At 33.9% G+C, this 20,905-nt stretch overlaps 1 protein-coding gene across 3 annotated transcripts in view; it reads right to left on the bottom strand.

Annotated features, from left to right (window-relative positions):
• The window catches only part of LOC139488805 (probable E3 ubiquitin-protein ligase HERC4), a 248,104-nt gene that overhangs the window by 26,727 nt on the left and 200,472 nt on the right, over positions 1–20,905 (bottom strand). For all 3 annotated transcript variants that reach the window (XM_071274726.1, XM_071274728.1, XM_071274727.1), the window contains exon 24: positions 8,747–8,829. In XM_071274726.1, the coding sequence (XP_071130827.1) occupies positions 8,747–8,829 (83 nt within the window). The remainder of the gene's footprint in view (positions 1–8,746; positions 8,830–20,905) is intronic.

The following is a 20,905-nucleotide window of genomic DNA, read 5'->3' as shown; positions in this document are numbered from 1 at the left end:
CAAAGGACTGAAGTACTGAATATCGGATGACCACAAGTTCTCGTTGATTGTAACATGCACTTGTCTTAAAGAAAATCACATCACAATACCTGAAAGTGAGGTTAACTTACAGAGACATATTTTTTCTGAGACAAGTTCGTGCGTGGATGATGAACGGGCTCGTCTAGATATTCAACATGATATAGTCAGTTATCAAAAACGAAACTACCTATTATTCTATATATAACAGTTACATGTATACATACTTTTTATCCAAATGCTATAGCATTCTATTCTACTATTCTAATAATAGTGCAGTGCAAGTGCATGGTGAAAACACTTCTATAATAATTCGGATTTTCTAATAGTTTGGATTTATGTAGGCATTCATTTTTCCCGTATAAACGTTCTTGAGATGTTCTTCCGAATGCGTTAACACAATTGTCCTGTATGTGTGCCTAGATATAACTTACTTATAACTTAAAAATATATTTTTAACGACGCAACATTTTCATATAATTAATTTCATATGTTTTAAAAAAAATAATTTTTATTAGTATTACTTGAAGCGACAATGAATGCTATTTTGCACTCGGTTATGTCTGCGTTTTTATACGATCGGTAACATGTACCAGTCAAAGTCGAAAGTCAAATCTCTGTTGCGACAATACATCGGAATGCCCTCACGGTCATCGTGATGTAAACATGAAGTGTGGACAGGAGAACGTGTGCTTCCTTGTTCCAGGACAAACACTATTGTTTTATTTTTTCTCTCATTTTCTCATATTTATCAGAATAATCTGTCCGGGTAAGGTGAAATGGATTTCTGTGAAGTAGCATGTTAAAAATCCGACTCAGGGTGTTGGTCTATTACAAAACAGGGTTAATATTCATTTCACATTAATAATCATGTTCCCGTACGAATATGCACCTGTCCCAAGTCTGGAGCCTGTAATTCAGTGGGCTTTCGTCTGTTGATGTGTTACATACCGGTTTTTGTTTTTCGTTCATTTTTTGTACATAAATTATGTCGTTAGTTTTCTCGTTTGAATTGTTTTACATTTGTCATCAAGGGGCCTTTTATAGCTGATTATATATATATATTTCAATTTTCTGCTGGACGTCAAGCATACATTCATAATCATGTAAGTGTGAAATAAATGCATGAAAACATGATAAAAAGATGCAAGCAAGTGTCATGCACCGAGTTGAAGGTCATCCCATATCTCCTTTAATTCCTTTTTTTGTGGGGTGGGGTTGGTGGGGGTGAGGTTGGGGAAGGGGGGGGGGGGGGGTGGCTCGGTTGGCGAGTAGTCCAAGTATCTTGCCTGTCAACACTTACATGTAGGTTGTGAGTTCGAATCCCACACGTGGCAGGTAAGCTCGACTCCAATCTTAATTTAATAGAATTATTAGTTTTTCCTACCGAAAGTCGGTGGTTCTTTCCGGGGACTTCGGCTTCTTCCATCAATATAAACTCACCGCCACGATATAGCATGATAGTGTTGAAAGTGGCGTTAAAAAGCAATCAATCAACAAATTAATCAACCAATCATCCATACCGGTACAATTATAAATGCAAGAGAGGATAATTTTGTAGCTATCGTTATTAAATATTTTAAAAATTGACTCTGAGTTCATTGGTGTCTTTTGCAATGAATAGAAATAAGAAGATATGTTATGAGTGCCAATGAGACAACTCTACATCTAAAGCCCCAGTCCCACTAGACCACGATCGCACCACGCTCACCGCGATCTAAAATAAATTTAGATCGTGGTGAGGTCGCGGTATGAGCGGCATGAAAATGTAAATTTTCGTTGCTTTCACGATGCTACTACGTCCTCTCTACGCTTCTAAAAGGATCCCGCTACGATTATACCACGTTCTCACCGCGCTTATTCTGCGACCTCACTACGCTTATCAAGATCTTTCTACGCTCTTCACGTTCTCACTACGACCATACCACGAGTTATCCGATTGCAACACGATCTTACTGCGATTATTACACGTTCGTACCACGATTATACTACGTTCATACTCATAGCGCGATCTTACTACGTTCTCAGCAATAACGTCAACATCGTGTTCCATATCAATACAGTTCAATATCTTCTATTTCTGATTAAATCGTAGATTTCTCGGAAACAATTCAGTCATGCCACCAAAATCTACCAGAACACGTGGGCATAGTGGTAGGAGTTGATGTAGAGGCAGAGGGAGCAAAGTAACGAATCCTGATCAAGCAGAGATGTCGGACCGACCAATCCAACCTAAATTACAACCTATTGCTAGTCCATGAAGCTCAATGACGATATTTTAGTGAACGATAACAGAGATGACATTGATGTATCAATATATATAGGAAGATGTGGTATGAGTGCCAATGAGACAACTCTCCATCCAAGTAACAATTTATAAAAGTAAACCATTATAGGCCAAGGTACGGCCTTCAACGCGGAGCCTTGGCTCACATCAATCAGCACGTTATATTACTAGTGTTAAACCATTTAAACGGGAAAACCAACGGTCTAATCTATATAAAAACGAGAAGCATGGTTGAGCCGTTAGAGCAAATGGATAATTACATTCAAACAAACAAAATCTAGGGAGCTTTTTTATATATTTTATGTGAAAATGACAATGAGAATGATGGTCGTAGTGTGAACGTAGTCAGGTCGTAAGAAAAGCGTGATGAGGACGACAAGGGCGTACTAGAATCGTACTATGGTCTTGAACAGCGTGGTATAGTCGTAGAGGAAGCGTAGTTTGGTCGCAGTGAGAACGTGATGGTCGTAGTGAGGTCGTGATAACGTCGCTGTGCGATCGTAGCGCAGTCTCTCCGAATAGAATCACGCTTTCGCTACGCTCTCGCTACGATTGTACAGCGACCTTTGCGATCTTACTACGATCTTAGTGCGCTTTCACTACGCTTCTACTACGACCTGATTTCGCCACGACCGCACCACGATTGTTTTGAACATGTTCAAAGTTGGCCACGCTCTTCACGATCTTGAAGACCTCACCACGACCGTGATACGACCTTACTGCGATCTACACGATCGCACTACGATCATCAAAATTTGCATTTTTTTCACAGATCGTAGTGCGATCGTGGCCTAGTGGGACTAGGGTATAAGTCATAATGTGTAAAAGGAAACAATTATAGGTTAAATTACGACCTTCAACACGGAGCTTTTACTCAAACCGAACAGCAAGCTATAAATAAGAGCTCAATATTGTAGATCCCCTATATTCATTATTGTAGACCCATCAATAAAATTCATAATTTGACAATTTTCCATCAATAATATCTGGTGTGATTTTTAAAATGCATTGTCTCACTTTATCTTAAAAATGCACTTTCGCTTAAAAGATTAAAGATCTATTTCTAAAACGTAATAAGTTAACTACTTATGCTCATTATTGTAGATCCCGTATATTCATTATTGTAGACCCATCGATAAAAATTCATAATTTGACAATTTTCCATCAATAATATCTGGTGTGATTTTTTTCATCTTTAATCAAGGAACAAACATGTCAAGGTTTTTTCTTTTTACATCTCAACCATTTTCCAAACGATAGCTAAAGATTTGATCCGGGTTTATATTAATTCTGCAGATTCTGACGTATTGAGTAATCGCTTTAACCACACCAGATATTATTGATGGAAAATTGTCAAATTATGAATTTTTATCGATGGTTCTACAATAATGAATATACGGGATCTACACTATTGAGCTCTTATTTATAGCTTGCTGTTCGGTTTGAGTAAAAGCTCCGTGTTGAAGGCCGTAATTTAACCTATAATTGTTTCCTTTTACACATTATGACCTAGATGTAGAGTTGTCTCATTGGCACTCATAACATATCTTCTTATTTCTATTCATTGCAAAAGACACCAATGAACTCAGAGTCAATTTTTAAAATATTTAATAACGATAGCTACAAAATTATCCTCTCTTGCATTTATAATTGTACCGGTATGGATGATTGGTTGATTAATTTGTTGATTGATTGCTTTTTAACGCCACTTTTAACACTATCATGCTATATCGTGGCGGTGAGTTTATATTGATGGAAGAAGCCGAAGTCCCCGGAAGGAACCACCGACTTTCGGTAGGAAAAACTAATAATTCTATTAAATTAAATTTGGAGTCGAACTTACCTGCCACGTGTGGGATTCGAACTCACAACCTACATGTAAGTGTTGACAGGCTAGATACTTGGACTACTCGACAACCGAGCCCCCCCCTTCCCCAACCTCACCCCCACCAACCCCACCCCACAAAAAAAGGAATTAAAGGAGATATGGGATGACCTTCAACTCGGTGCATGACACTTGCTTGCATCTTTTTATTATGTTTTCATGCATTTATTTCACACTTACATGATTATGAATATATGCTTGACGTCCAGCGGAAAATTGAAATATATATATATATATATATATATATAGATATATATGTAAAAGACTACTATAGGTTACCGTACGGCCTTCAACAATGAGCAAAGCCCATACCGCATAATCAGCTATAAAAGGCCCCTTGATGACAAATGTAAAACAATTCAAACGAGAAAACTAACAACATAATTTATGTACAAAAAATGAACGAAAAACAAAAACCGGTATGTAACACATCAACAGACGACAACCCACTGAATTACAGGCTCCAGACTTGGGACAGGTGCATATTCGTACGGGAACATATTAATGTGAAATGAATATTTACCCTGTTTTGTAATAGACCAACACCCTGAGTCGGATTTTTAACATGCTACTTCACAGAAATCCATTTCACCTTACCCGGACAGATTATTCTGATAAATATGAGAAAATGAGAGAAAAAATAAAACAATAGTGTTTGTCCTGGAACAAGGAAGCACACGTCCTCCTGTCCACACTTCATGTTTACATCACGATGACCGTGAGGGCATTCCGATGTATTGTCGCAACAGAGATTTGACTTTCGACTTTGACTGGTACATGTTACCGATCGTATAAAAACGCAGACATAACCGAGTGCAAAATAGCATTCATTGTCGCTTCAAGTAATACTAATAAAAATTATTTTTTTTTAGAACATATTAAATTAATTATATGAAAATGTTGCGTCGTTAGAAATATATTTTTAAGTTATAAGTAAGTTATATCTAGGCACACATACAGGACAATTGTGTTAACGCATTCGGAAGAACATCTCAAGAACGTTTATACGGGAAAAATGAATGCCTACATAAATCCAAACTATTAGAAAATCCGAATTATTATAGAAGTGTTTTCACCATGCACTTGCACTGCACTATTATTAGAATAGTAGAATAGAATGCTATAGCATTTGGATAAAAATTATGTATACATGTAACTGTTATATATAGAATAATGGGTAGTTTCGTTTTTGATACTGACTATATCATGTTGAATATCTAGACGAGCCCGTTCATCATCCACGCACGAACTTGTCTCAGAAAAAATATGTCTCTGTAAGTTAACCTCACTTTCAGGTATTGTGATGTGATTTTCTTTAAGACAAGTGCGTGTTACCATCAACGAGAACTTGTGGTCATCCGATGTTCAGTACTTCAGTCCTTTGATACTTTCTGTTCTAGTAAATATTACATAAGCCAATGACATTCAGCCTTCACATTTTTGAAGGTGTATATAAATCCGACAAAACCGAGAATCCCAATGGTCTTTAAACAGAAAATAAAATGGAGCGTTTTCAGATCTGCGTAAGCATAGCTTGGACACACAATAGCTGTAATTTAATTAGATTTGTGTCTGAATGAAAATAAAAATACTATATTTATTTTTTGTTTACTGAAGCGAAGATTTACGGCGTTGACTTTTAATATTTTAGGTTTATCTTTAAAACTACAATAGATTAAAAAAAATACTGCAATGTGTCTGAATATATTTTATGGTAAATTTTAAGGTCCCATTTTGGGCAATTTTGGCTCTTATGAGTTTTGTTGTTTTATTGCCTTTTATCTTGATACTTATTTATAGGGAAACCTTTTCTGAGCAAAATAGTTTTCTCGTTTGAATTGTTTTACATTGTCATTTCGGGGCCTTTTGTACTGACTATGCGGTATGGGCTTTGCTCATTGTTGAAGGCCTTACGGTTACCTATAAGTAATACTCTCTGTGTCATTTTGGTCTCTTGTGGAGAGTTGTCTCATTGGCAATCATACCACGTCTTATTTTTTTATATTATAAGAACAGATTTAAAAATAAGTAAATTATAATTATTGTCATTTTCATCATTGGTGGTGGGGACGGCGTAGGAAAGATGGGCATTCCTCTAATTTATTTTCCAAGTTATTACCGTGAAATAGGGAAAAAAACAATCATTCCAAAGACATAAACTTATCACGACTCCCCCCCCCCCCTCCCCTAAAAAAAACCACAAGAGAACAATTACACACACCTTTCTCAATAGGTTAAAAAAATCTCCATTGAAATAAGTTGAAAATAAACAATCTGTATATACAAATATGTGAACATTACCAAACCTGACCATTTTGCATTTCGCGGGCAGTACGTGGATTAAGCATGCAGTCTCCGAATTTGGATATTTTGGCTTTTTCTGAGGAAAAAAAGATTGTTTCAAAGACAAATAAAGGAAGTACAAAACACTACATGTATACGTCATATCACAAATCTATCCGACTTTGTATGGTTTTGGAGGAGTAACACTTAAGAATTGAATGCTTCTTTTTGTAACTTCATTGGGGTGTAAAAGCGTTGACCGAAGTACATTTTGTATGAAGCGCGGAAGCGCTTCATACTAAAAATGTGCACACGGTCAACGCTTTTACAACCCTATGAAGTTACAAAAAGAAGCATTCAATACTTATAATTACATTTTTTTAGCAATTATCATGAAAACACAAATTTTATTATTGTTTTATTTAATTCACCTGTGCACTTTATTGTGGGACCACGTGTTATCATGAATGAAAAGTTATATTGAGCAATACAATTGCTTACGGAATAACACGTGATGTGCAGTTAGCCAATCAGAATAAAGTATCATAATGAAACATACATCTAATGTAATTATTACATTCTACATCTTACCATTTATATTATTCAATAACAGTTTATAAAACAAACCATCTCGCCATATTATGCATGAGTAGATAATTCTATAGCTATTGTTGTGAAATATTTTTAAAACTGACTGTGAGTTCAATGATGAATTTTGCAATGAATAGAAATAAGAAGATGCGGTATGAGAGCCAATGAGAAAACTCTCCATCCAAGTCATAATTTGTAAGAGTAAACACTCATAGGTCAAAGTACGACCTGCAACACGTAGCTTTTGCCTAACCCAAATAGCAACCTATAAAGAGCCTCAAAATTTGTTTTATCATATTTTCGCCACAGCCGCAAATTTCTCCAATTAGCTCCTGTATTAATTGATCTTTAAATTATCTCCCTCTGAACTGTTTAAAACGTTGATTTTGTTAAATTGCATTGTCTCATTTTTCCTATTAATTGCACTCTCGCTAGCGATGGACACATATTTGAGCCGGGTTTATAGTTTACAGAAGCAGATCGGAATCAGTTATGACGTAGACAGTAATCATTCTAATCGTAATCATGTTCATTGACCATAAGGACGATGAAAGCACATCATATAATGACGTTTCGACATCATATAATGAAGTAAACCAAACCACATAATATAAGATTACAAGCACATAATATAATGACACAACCACATCATATAAAGATATTTGCACATAATATAATGGTAACTGCACATCATATAATGATATGTACACATCATATAAGTATATTTGCACGTGACATAAGTATAGTTGCACATCATATAAGGATCGTTGTACATAATATAAGTACGTTTGCACATCATATAAGAATGTTTGCACATCATATAAGTACATTCGCACATCATATAAGTACATATGCACATCATATAAGTATATTTGCACATCATATAAGTATATAAGCACATCATATAAGTATATATGCACATCATATAAGTATACATGCACATCATATAATGATGTTTGTACATCATATAATGATGCTTGCACATCATATAATGATGTTTGCACATCAAATAATGATGTTTGTACATCATATAAGGATGTTTGCACATCATGTAAGGATATTTGCACATCATATAATGACAATTGCACATCATATAAAGGTAAATGCACATCATATAAAGAAAATGGTCATAACAAGACAGTGTTGGCGTTCCATATCATCGGTTACAATCAGTCATTTTGACAGTATGCAATAAGGCACATTTATTCTAAATAATGATCAGCAGATTTAGCTGGTGTGGGGATTTAACTTTGTACCATGCAACACCAAGCCACACATAGTTCTGCCCACTTATCTAAAAAGTCCAGAGTCTAAGGTACAAGGTGCCACACGATGCAATCATAATAGGTCATAGTGGTACATGTGATTTCAAATTTTCAGTCCCATGTGAAGTCAGAAGCTACAGATGTCACGTTACATGACTTTGTGTATATCTGTGAAGTTTGTGTTGACTAGGGCACAAGTGAGGTAAAAGTTTATTATTGTTACAGTACTACAGGTAACACTACATGTAATTTAATGTAGAATTGCCATACATTACCTGATGCACTTCAGATTTTAAATCCCTACAAGAATGGAGACCAACTTTGGGATGTACGTACGTAAGCACCAACAGAAAAGGGATAAAGTTAATGCTCCCTCTGATACAGCAGAACATAAATATTTAAGTATAGAAGACTTACCTATTACTTTTGGTTACTGTTTTTTTAGATCCACCTTTACATAATTCTACATTTTTGATTTCACCAAAACTTTCTACAGATATCTATAACATATTTAATAATTGATTGTTGTTATTTCACAATTTAATTATAATTCAACAAGTCAGAGGTTAAACTAGCTACAAAACCACAATTTTTGCAATAACAACACCTATTGTTCTTCCCATAATTTTTCATGTAGGAATAGCTATTTTCTTCTTGAATTTTTCTGTACCAAGTCAGAAATATGACACATGTTTTTCACTTGTGCCATTGATTAATAGCGCTTGATTAAGTTTGTTTATGGACTTCCCCTTTTTTGAATTTGCCTTGTTATACTTTTTAAGTCGGTTTACAATAATCATAGGTATCTATCTATACTATTAAACGAGAAGACCTCATTTTTGGTGTCGCTTCTCTTCTTTCCAGAATAAATTAATCAACACGCCTTTGTGTCCTATAGGTGCAGTGCATAGTCGTATTTGTCATCCATTCATATGATTATTCAGATTGAGTTATTTTAGGAGAAAAACGAGAAAAAAGGCATCCGGATATTGTCCCGTCATTGTACGAAATTTTAAGTCAGATTAGTCTTCCGGTTTGCGTTTTTTCTGTATACTTTGAACATACATATACTACGAATAAAGTGCATTTTCAGAATTTTATCCGCTATCATTTTCAAGTTTACTATCCACGGCGGTTTGCGTTTTTTCTGTATACTTTGAACATACATATACTACGAATAAAGTGTATTTTCAGAATTTTATCTGCTATCATTTTCAAGTTTACTATCCACGGCGGTCACAGAGTTTATTAAATAGAGAGGGTCTGTATACTATATCAATGATCACCATGGATCGATTAGTTAACTTAGAATTGAAAGTAAATACGCTTTATGTATATAGTAATGAACGTTCATAATATACAGATACGCGCTAAAATTATTCATGTGAACTTTTGATACTTTTTCTGAAATTCTCCAGTCATTAAATCTTTTACAAAATTCATTGATTACATAAAAAAAAAGAAAATGTGGTATGATTGCCATGTTAAGACAACTCTCCACAAGAGACCAAAATGACACAGATATTAACAACTATATATATATATAGGTCACCGTACGGCCTTCAACAAAAGAGCAAAGCCCATACCGCATACTCAGCTTCAAAAGGCCCGAAATGACAATGTAAAACAATGCAAACGAGAAAACTAGCGGCCTTATTTATGTACAAAAAATGAACGAAAAACAAATATGTAACACATAAACAAACAACAACCAATGAATTACAGGCTCCTTACTTAAATAAATGTTCATAACATACTAAATGTATGTTCATATTGAAATTGATAGAAAAACAAAACTTGGGAACTTTGGAAATAAAGGTGGAGGGTAAAAAAACATTTTCCTGTCCCCAATAACCTATGATTTATGATACTTTTGCTGAAATTCTCCAGTCATTCTGTATTTTACAAAATTCTTCCAACAACACTTTACGTACTTTAAACTACGCTCTGAATGCCCGCGATTTCGCGGGTGTGTTCTAATAATACTAAAATAACGAGGTCCAATTTGTCAGCCGTCATCACGTAAAAACGACGAATTAAAGAATTCAACTTTATATATAACTAATATAGTACAAAGGTGTAGATTAAAAATTACACCACTCCAGGCCCTTTTGTTTTCCGAGTAATTAATGTTGTCAATAGTTAAGAAGTTCCATGTCGAGTCCGATACCGACACCAAAAGTATATTCACCTGTTACCTATTACCTTATCTGTACGTTCGCCATCTGACAGGCGCACCACCAAACGGTGTATTTAGGATTATGCTATATACACGAGTCATAATCACATGGTTGATTAAATTCGATCAATCATTGTCAAATTGTTACCCATTGTAGTATTTTAATCAGCAAGACTTTCTAAGATAACAATACGAATACTAATCACAGGGTTGACACTACTAAATTCGATCAATCATTGTCAAATTGTTACCAATTGTAGTATTTTAATCAGTAAGACTTTCCAAGATAACAAACGAATACTAAAAATCTGGACTTAAAATAAGGCGTATAGGTACAGTTTTCAATGTGTTAGCGTCATGACGTAAAACAGCGAATCAAAGAATTCAACTTTATTTATAACTAATTTAGGATCTTTTGTTTTCCAAATAATTAATATAACCAATAATTAATAAGTTCCAGTGCGACGGGTTCAAACAGAAAGATTTGAAAGCAGAGAAAACTGTGTATCTTATAATCAGCATAACTGTATCAGATGACAATAATAATACTGAAATAAGGCTTGCGCATAGTTAAATACTTTAATTCAGTGACGGACCCGCGATATCACGGGTGTGTTCTAGTTTTATATATATTTTTTTAAAGTTTTATAATATCAAAATGTGTATTCTAATATAATTGCAATTTTTCTTATTCCAAAGATTGTTTGTAATTACACTTACATCCCAGGTTACATAATTTTACTTTTTAAATAAACCTTTATGGACCTTTCATCATTTATGAATTAATGGCCCAAAGAGGCGGACCCAGGTAGGTTTGTGAACGGTGTGCATGTAACACCTATAAGAGCAATATCGGTGCACAGTCGAGTTTCATTTATATTATATTTTGATCAAATGTACCTATCATATAAACCAGATGCTCCACAGGGCACAGCTTTATACGACCGCAGAGGTCGAACCCTGAACAGTTGGGGCAAGTATGGACACAACATTCAAGCTTGATACAGCTCTGAATTTGGATTGTGATTAAATAGTTGACACCGCAAAGGTTTCTGACACAGAATGAATGCGGTCTAATGAACTTAAAAAAATCTTTTTAAGTTCTGAAATCTGAAATGAGAAAATTTTTAACCCCCACCCCTCACTATTTTTTTACCTCCCCTAATCCCTTATTCCAAAAATATTCTCAATTCAAATTTCTAATTAAGTTGGCAACAATAACTACTCATTTAAATACAACATAAAGTATTGAAATATAAAATAACTTGCAGTCATGGTTAAAATGAATATTAATTAACAGTAACTTTTAAAAAGAAATTTACAGCTACACATCTAAAGACAATTATCTCTTCCTTTAACATAATTTTCAAGCAGTGTAAGGGAGGTAATCAAGTAATCAAACATATATATATAACAGTATTCTTTAAATTTTAATTGGAATTGGATTACCTCACTTACACTGCTTTAAATTGTCTAAATTGTCCTTTAACCAGAAAAACCCTTGTTCCCTCCTTTTTTTTAAAACCCTAATTGCTTAATGATTTGATCAAGTACCCCCGTAACCATCCCTTTGTAGTCTGGAAACTTGTGGTATAATTTCAGAGAGATTTATACACTTAAACACAAGTTATTGACTGAAAACTATAAAAATGCTTATTTGGGCCCCTTTTGTGGCCCCTCACTTATTGAAACCCTCCTTGGAGCAAGAATCCCAAAACTCATTTCCAGCCTTTCCCTTGTAGTAAGAAACTTTGTAGTATAGTTTCAGAGAGATCCATACACTTAAACACAAGCTATTGTCTGTAAACAATAATTGCTTCTTTTTGGCCCCTTATTCCTAAATGTTCGGGGATATTAACCCCAAACTGACACCAAGCCTTCCCTTCATTATATGGTACAATGTCAGAGAGATCCATACAGTTAAACATAAGTTATTGTCTTAAAACTAGAAAAATGCTTGTTTTTTTGCCCCTTTTTGGCCTTTAATTCCTAGACTGTTTGCCCCATAACCCTTAAAATAAATCCAAACCTTCTACCCAATGGTATGAACATTGCGGTACAATTTCAGAGTAATTGAAATACTTATACACAACTTATTGTCCTGAAACTAGATAAATGAATGTTTTGGGCCCCTAATTCCTAAACCTTTGGGACCATAACCCCCAAAATCAATCCCAACTTTTCTTTTGTGGTTATAAACATTGTGTTGAAATTTTACTGATTTCTATTTACTTATACTAATTGGTTATTATCCGGAAACTATCCGTCTTTAGACGAAGCTGACGACGACGTGATACCAATATACGACCCCCAAAATTTTTAAGGTCGTATAAAAAGAAGCTCTGGTATTATTGCCAATGAGACAACTCTTCACAAGAGACAATACATTGCTTCCCCCAGCGCAGCTTGATACAACCGCAGAGGTCCAGCTCTGAGCAGTTGGGGCAAAAATGGACACAATATTAGTGCTTGATACGGGTCTGAATTTGGATTGTACACATAATAGATTTCTGACACATAATAACTGTAGTCAAAGAATTTAGAACTGGTAATATGATTTCAATTTATATTCAATTTTTTTCTTTTGTGTTGTGTAATACACTATGCTGTTGCGATTGCCCTCCCCCCCAAAAAAAAATTATTTGAAGATATTTTCTTTTTTTGAATCCTCAAATCTGAATCTGTAAACACCCCCCCCCCCACATTTTTTTCAACCTACACCCTCCCCCTTTTTCCAGAGAAACAAATTCTTTCCCTTATGAAATGGTCATAATCTCAATTCAAATTTCCAATGGAGATTCTTACCATCCCTTTGTGGTATGCATCTTGTGGTATAATTTCAGAGAGATACATACAACATTCCACAAGTTATTGTCTGGAAACTTGAAAAATGCTTATTTTGGCCCCTTTTTGACCCCTCATTCCTAAACTATTGGGACCATAACCCTACAAATCAATTTCAACCTTCCTTTTTTGGTAAAAAACCTTGTGTTTCAATTTCATAGATTTAAATTTACTTATACTAAAGTTATTGTATGAAAACCAAATGTCTTTGGACGAAGACGATGACGACGACTAAGTGATACCAATATACGACCTTAAAAAATGTCGTATAAAAGTGACACAGAAATTAACTATAGGTCACTGTACAACCTTCAACAATTAGCAATACCAATAATGCATAGCAATATGAGTAATTTATAAAAGTCCCCGAAATAACTAGTGAAAGATACATACGGAATGTGGCAGGGTTAAACATGTTAGCAGGATACAAACCCTCCAGCTAACCTTGGACAGTGATGCAACAGTACAACATAAAAAAACTATCATAGTCAGAAGAAAAATGCTTAACTCATTAGATGGATAAAATAGAAAATACTTCTAACAAAACCACTGAGTAGTCATGGCCGGGTACTTTTTTTTTTTATCCCAACAAAAAAAAGACACTGTTCAGATCTGAGAGTACTCGCAGTTACTGACAGCTAGTTCAAAGCCCAGACCCGCCTCCTTATTCACATTCGGTAAATGAGAAACTTTTGTAACTTTGTTTATTTGTTAATAATCCTGTGTATTTATTTGTGCTTGTTTTATATCATAAAATATAATTATAATTACAATTTTGTTTGTTATCAAATGATTAGTGAAGATTTCAAAAACATTGTCTTGTACTATACACACATGTTTGTAAATCAATCGATAACAACAATAGAAAAGTCATATGGTTCAAGATAATCTCGAGTCATTATTGTTTCTTTGATCTTTAATTGGTTTTTACTTGTCACCTGTTCAAATTATTCTAGTTTGTTTATTTATCAGATTAACAGAGTTGTAAACCTGTCATGTCACCATGAAAGGTCAAGTTTAAATGCATATATGAACAGTAAATTTTCAGTTAAAAGGTTGGATTTAGATTTGCATGTATTTATTTTTGCGATAATAAACCAACTGTAAATTCGTGAAAATAAATACACCGTGAAAATAAGTACAATTACAGTATATAAACAAGAGTGTCGATGCTGAAATGTCTCACCTTCTTTACTAATCATTGATATTATGTTGACAATCCTTAATATAAAGCTTTATTACACTGTCACATAAGGTTACAAGCAAGTAATTATTTACATAGGCGACAATGGTAGCATTATTTGGTCCTGCCTTTTCACTATCAAAGATCCATTGAAAAAAAAATCGAATTCTGAATTATCAAAACCTTTGGGTGTAATTGCAATGTCAAACACATATGGTGCCGCAGCTTTTTTGATAGAAAAATAGCATTTTTTAAGGGTACTCAACGTTTCCGGAATTTTCGAAATAGTATGAATGAAGAACACCCCTTGCTTAATTTGGCACAGAAAAAGTTGCTCGTCTTAGAGAGTTTTCTCTAAATTTCTCGCTATTTCTACACCAATGGCCAACACCCATTTCTCACTATTTCAATTTTAATTTCTAATGACCAAGGCAGCAGAAAATATATTTACTTCTACCTATTATCTTGGATGTAAAATCTAAGTGGCGCCAGTCATCTTTAACCCTGAACATTTGGGGCAAGTATGGACACAACATTCAAGCTGGATTCAGCTCTAAATTTGGATTGTGATTAAATAGTTGACACAGCATAGGTTTCTGACACAGAATGAATGTGGTCTAATGAACTTAATTTTTTTTTTTTGCCTTTTAGCAATTCACTATGCTGTTGAATATTAATTCTCTCAAAAAAATGTTTGAAGAAATTTTCTTTTTATTTATGAAATCTGAAATAAGAAAAATTGACCCCCCCCCCCCAAATTTTTTTCTCACATTCCCCTTTCCCTTATTCCAAAACTGATCTCAATTCAAATTTCTAATGGAGTTTGCAAAAATAACTACTCATTTAAATGCATCATAAAATATTCAAATGTTAAAAAAGTTCTTGTAATTACTGAATGGTAAAGATTGTTTTAATTGACTAGTTGGTAGTAAAAGTGAATATACATTGTATATGATTTAAGTTGATTCAATTACTATTCTGGACAAAGAAAGATAACTCCAATTTTCAAAGAATATTTCATAACAAGAGTGCACACACTGAAATGTCTCGCCTTCTTTACTAATCATTGATTTTATGTTGATAGTCCTAAGTATAAAGCTTGACAACTGTCACATAAACTTAACATTAACCAAGATAGCTAAACAAAGACCAATGAACCATGAAAAGTAGTTCAAGGTCAGATGAACCATGCCAGGCAGACATGTACAGCTAACAAAGCTTCCATACAACAAATATAGTTGACCTATTACTTATAGTTTCAAGAATAATAGACCACAACACAAAAACTTAACACTGTGCAATGAACCGTGCAATTGAGCTCATGGTCGAATAAAACATGAGAGACTGACATATAGACCATAATATATTTCCATACACCAAATATAGTTGACCTTTGGCATATAATATTAGATAAAAAGACCAAAACTTAAAAACTTAACTTTGACCACTGAACCATGAAAATGAGGTCAAGGTCAGATGACATCTGCCCGCTAGACATGTACACCTTACAACCATTCCATACAACAAATATAGTAGACCTATTGCATAAAGTATGAGAAAAACAGACCAAAACACAAAAACTTAACTATAACCACTGAACCATGAAAAGGAGGTCAAGGTCAGATGACACCTGCCAGTTGGACATGTACACCTTCCAGTCCTTCCATACACCAAATATACTAGCCCTATTACTTATAGTATCTGAGATATGGACTTGACCACCAAAACTTAACCTTGTTCACTGATCCATGAAATGAGGTCGAGGTCAAGTGAAAACTGTCTGACGGGCATGAGGACCTTGCAAGGTACGCACATACCAAATATAGTTATCCTATTACTTATAATAAGAGAGAATTCAACATTACACAAATTTTGAACTTTTTTTTCAAGTGGTCACTGAACCATGAAAATGAGGTTAAGGACATTGGACATGTGACTGACGGAAACTTCGTAACATGAGGCATCTATATACAAAGTATGAAGCATCCAGGTCTTTCACCTTCTAAAATATAAACCTTTTAAGAAGTTAGCTAAAGCCGCCGCCGTAGCCGCCGCCGCATCACTATCCCTATGTCGAGCTTTCTGCAACAAAAGTTGCAGGCTCGACAAAAACTGTGCAATTGAAATTTCTTGCTATTGAGCAATATTGTGCAATTAGATATTTCTTGCTATTGCGCAATAATTGTGCAATTGAAGATATCTTGCTATTGCACAATACTGTACAATTGAAGATTTCTTGCTATTGCGCAATACTGTGCAATTGAAAAATTCTTGCTATTGCACAATACTGTGCAATTGAAGATTTCTTGCTATTGCTAAATACTGTGCAATTGAAGATATCTTGCTATTGCACAATACTGTGCAATTGAAGATTTCTTGCTATTGCGCAATACTGTGCAATTGAAAAATTCTTGCTATTGCACAATACTGTGCAATTGAAGATTTCTTGCTATTGCTAAATACTGTGCAATCAAAAATTACTTGCTATTGCCCAATACTTAAAGGGAAACTTCGCAAAAAAATCAAAAATTGATATTATGTTCATTCTGTATAAAAATGCTCAAATTCATAGATATTAAAGTTTTATTCCGCTAGATAAGCGATCACCATCGATTTTAAATTTAGAGTATCAATTCTCCGAGATCCGCCATCTTGTCTTCTTTCCCGATGAATAAAAACGATATGTCTATAAACCACAAAGAAACAAAACTACAGTAACCGATGTAGTCGTAATTGCGTGTCGATATCTTGTCAATCGTACGGTTGTTTAATCCGACTAACTAACTTGATACGGAAAATATTCTTACTTTTTTTTAAAATACCATGGTCTGTTGTTTTTAAACTGTTGATATTGGAATTAGGTGAAAAGTCAAAGTTGAAATCATAATTAAGTGTTCCGTGAAAATTGTTTTCGAAAATCAAATTTGTTCATAATTTTTTAAAGTAATAAACTTTTTTCAAATATATTTTGATCTTCCCTCATCTGATCACCAGCATGGCTAAAGGTATTACTTCCAAAGGTATTGTGAGGGGTGTGAGGTGACACGTCCAGGTATTCCAGCGATTTCCTGTCGGGCTTGCAAGTTCATGCATCGTTTCACTTCTGCAGGTATTGATCAGTGTACACGGCTGATAACTTATAACTTATAACTTTCCATTTTGAACTATCAGATGTATAATATACAACTCTGTCTTACTTGTCATTACTAAACTCATACGCTTGTTTATAAATAACATTTCTGGTGTAAAGAATATAATTCATAAAAATATAAATAATACCCAAAAAATAAGATTTGATGAAATTAAAATCTATTTAAATATTTTTTCCAAGGGTGAATTTGGGAAAATGTAATATATAGTCATTGTCAATAGTGAAGGACAGATTGGAACAGACCAGAAATATTGATTTAAAAAAATGTACGCACTTGCCGACGATTCGTTTATACGACTGGATAGAAAGTTACGGAACTATAGCGCAATTTAAAATATATACGTGTATACATTGAACATAAGAAAAAAACATATATTTTGAATAAATAGGGGTAAAAGTGTTGAAAATAGACTAGTCCACGTATGCCAACAGTATGTAATCATCGAATGTCGATAGACTACAGTTGTATACCAAAAGAAGAAGAGAACCAATTTGATTTAAATACAGGTCGATGTATAACTTTTGCTTTGGTTCATTGAAGCTGTGGACCTAGGAAAATCACAGATTTATATTTCAATAAGATTGTTCTCAAACAAAGGAAGGAGTTCGTCATCACAATTGTTATATATGCCACTGGACGAACACTAATTATCCCCAGGGGATGTGAATATTTTGCTGGGAAACTTTTGAGTATCAAAGTTTCAAATTAATTTCGGGATTTATTTTCTTTCTTGGTATTCAATAACAGAAAAAAGAATAAATTACTTGTTCGCTAAATAGGGGTATTCTTGTCAGATAAAAGAATTTAGTTATATTTAAAAAATAGGGAAATATGACATTAAATTGGTTCTGTCTTTTTTTAAACATCGTTCAAACGATGTGTGTCTAAGGTGAACGCCACAAGAACCCTGTAATACTAGTACGAGAGTATAGCATGTAAACATTCCTTCTCAATAATATAGTTGTATTGGAAATCTTTTCATACAGATTGACAACTCATTGTCCGATATGCATGTAATATTTGCCACATGACGCCCATAGTTCTTTCTACCATCTTCACCTTATTCTTTGATATTGCTGTAAACATCGATGGTCCACACCCAAACAAAATGGGAGTAATGAACCTTCAGAGCTTCTCCGTGTTATACACTTGTGAAATATATAGACGAAATTTCTGTATTGAAATGAATCTACATCTCACAAACAGGATTTTCAAATAACGATTTTGAGTAATCACCTTACAAACCAATATAAACGTATGGCAAGATATAACCATGAAGGAATTTAGTTTTTGTCAGACGCAAGAACTCATCACTATATCATAAACGTATACGTATATATATGCATACAGTTTCAAATATCAAGAACAAGCGGTCGATGTCGATAGTCTGTTTTCTAACTGTTCAGAGTTAGACATGTCACTTGTTCATTCTTGGAAGCCTTCATATTCCCCGTCTAACGATGGGAACTCTTTCTGATTGTGTTGACTATAAATGCTTGTATGGTAATCCTGTCGTTTATCTGTACAAGATATCAAACAGATGTACAATGGTATATCAAATTGGGTAATATTGCATTTAGTTTTTATTAAAGATTAAAACTACTATTTTTTGCTTCATATTTGAATCTTCACGCCAATTGCCGCTAAGAAAGTAATTAAAAATTGTTTCCTTTTATTTTTATACACTTTCGGAATTACGAATCAGAATTTTATTTTCAATTAATTTACACAATTTAATTATTGTATCTTTATTCTCATCGTGTATTAAATCTTAGTGTATTAACATCATGGCAGCATATACTCTTTCTAATTCTTTCTGTTTATCCTTTCCAAATAACAACATTTATACCTGTGTACGCTTGAACTCACACCTGCGGCTAAATAGCTACAAGGTAAACGAATTGACCTCAAGCCGAGAAATATACAGTGACCTTTACAAAATAATATACACACTCTGCTCACACATTAGTTGCATTGAAATGATTATCAAAACAATAACGGTAAAAAGAATTGAAATATTTTCAGTTCAATATCAGTAAAAATGTTCAATAAATATTTTATGAAAAAAATCTCAACAATAATTAATTAAATTTATTCAAAAACATTTACTAGAGATAATTTTATAGGAGTTTAATTCAATCAATACAAAACGGTATATATATGCATATTCACTTTCGTTCATTCTTAAATTGTGGTTAATAACTTCGACCATTCGTCAGCTGTGCGCTTTTAATTACGTATATTGTCGATAAGCTATAAGAGTTGAACAGATTTTATTTTTTCCCAGAATTCAATAAATCGGGCTAATACGTCACGACCCACTCGAGAATTCAACCAAAAAAGTTACAAATACTTGATTTTCTCCGTTATTAGAAGGACTATAAATTTAAAACTTTGCAAATGTGTTTTTTATGTTAAGATGAACATAATTAGATGATAAGTAAAAAATCGCGGAATTTCCCTTTAATATAAAAATTTTGGATCCTGATTTGGACCAACTTGAAAATTGGGCCCATAATCAAAAATCTAAGTAGATTTTTATATTCAGCATATCAAAGAACCCCAATAGTTCAATTTTTGATGAAATCAAACAAAGTTTAATTTTGGACCTTTTTGGCCCCTAATTCGTTGGGACCAAAACTCCCTAAATCAACCCAAACCTTTTTTTTTGTGGTAATAAACCTTGTGTTAAAATGTCATAGATTTCTATTAACTTATACTAAAGTTATTGTGCAAAAACCAAGAAAAATGCTTATTTTGGGACCTGTTTTTGGCCCCTAATTCTTAAACTGTTGGGACCAAAACACCCAAAATCAATCCCAACCTTCCTTTTATGGTCATAAACCTTATGTTAAAACTTCATAGATTTCTATTCACTTTTACTAAAGTAAAAGTGCGAAAACCAAATGTCTTCAGACGACGACGACGCCAACGTGATACCAATATACGACCAAAAAATTTTCAATTTTTGCGGTCGTATAAAAACTTACTTGTCTTTGGGATAGACAAGTAGTACTTGTCGATCCCAAATTCATGTATTTGGTTTTGATGTTATATTTGTTATTCTCGTTGGATTTTGTCTGATTCTAGGTCCGTTTCTGCGTGTGTTACATTGTAGTGTTGTGTCGTTGTTCTCCTCTTATATTTAATACGTTTCCCTCAGTTTTAGTTTGTTACCCCGATTTTGTTTTTTTTCCATGGATTCATGAGTTTGAACA

The sequence above is a fragment of the Mytilus edulis genome, chromosome 9 (genome assembly GCF_963676685.1).
Source record: "Mytilus edulis chromosome 9, xbMytEdul2.2, whole genome shotgun sequence".
Classification (NCBI taxonomy): domain Eukaryota; kingdom Metazoa; phylum Mollusca; class Bivalvia; order Mytilida; family Mytilidae; genus Mytilus; species Mytilus edulis.
This window is presented reverse-complemented; position numbering and strand designations above follow the sequence as displayed.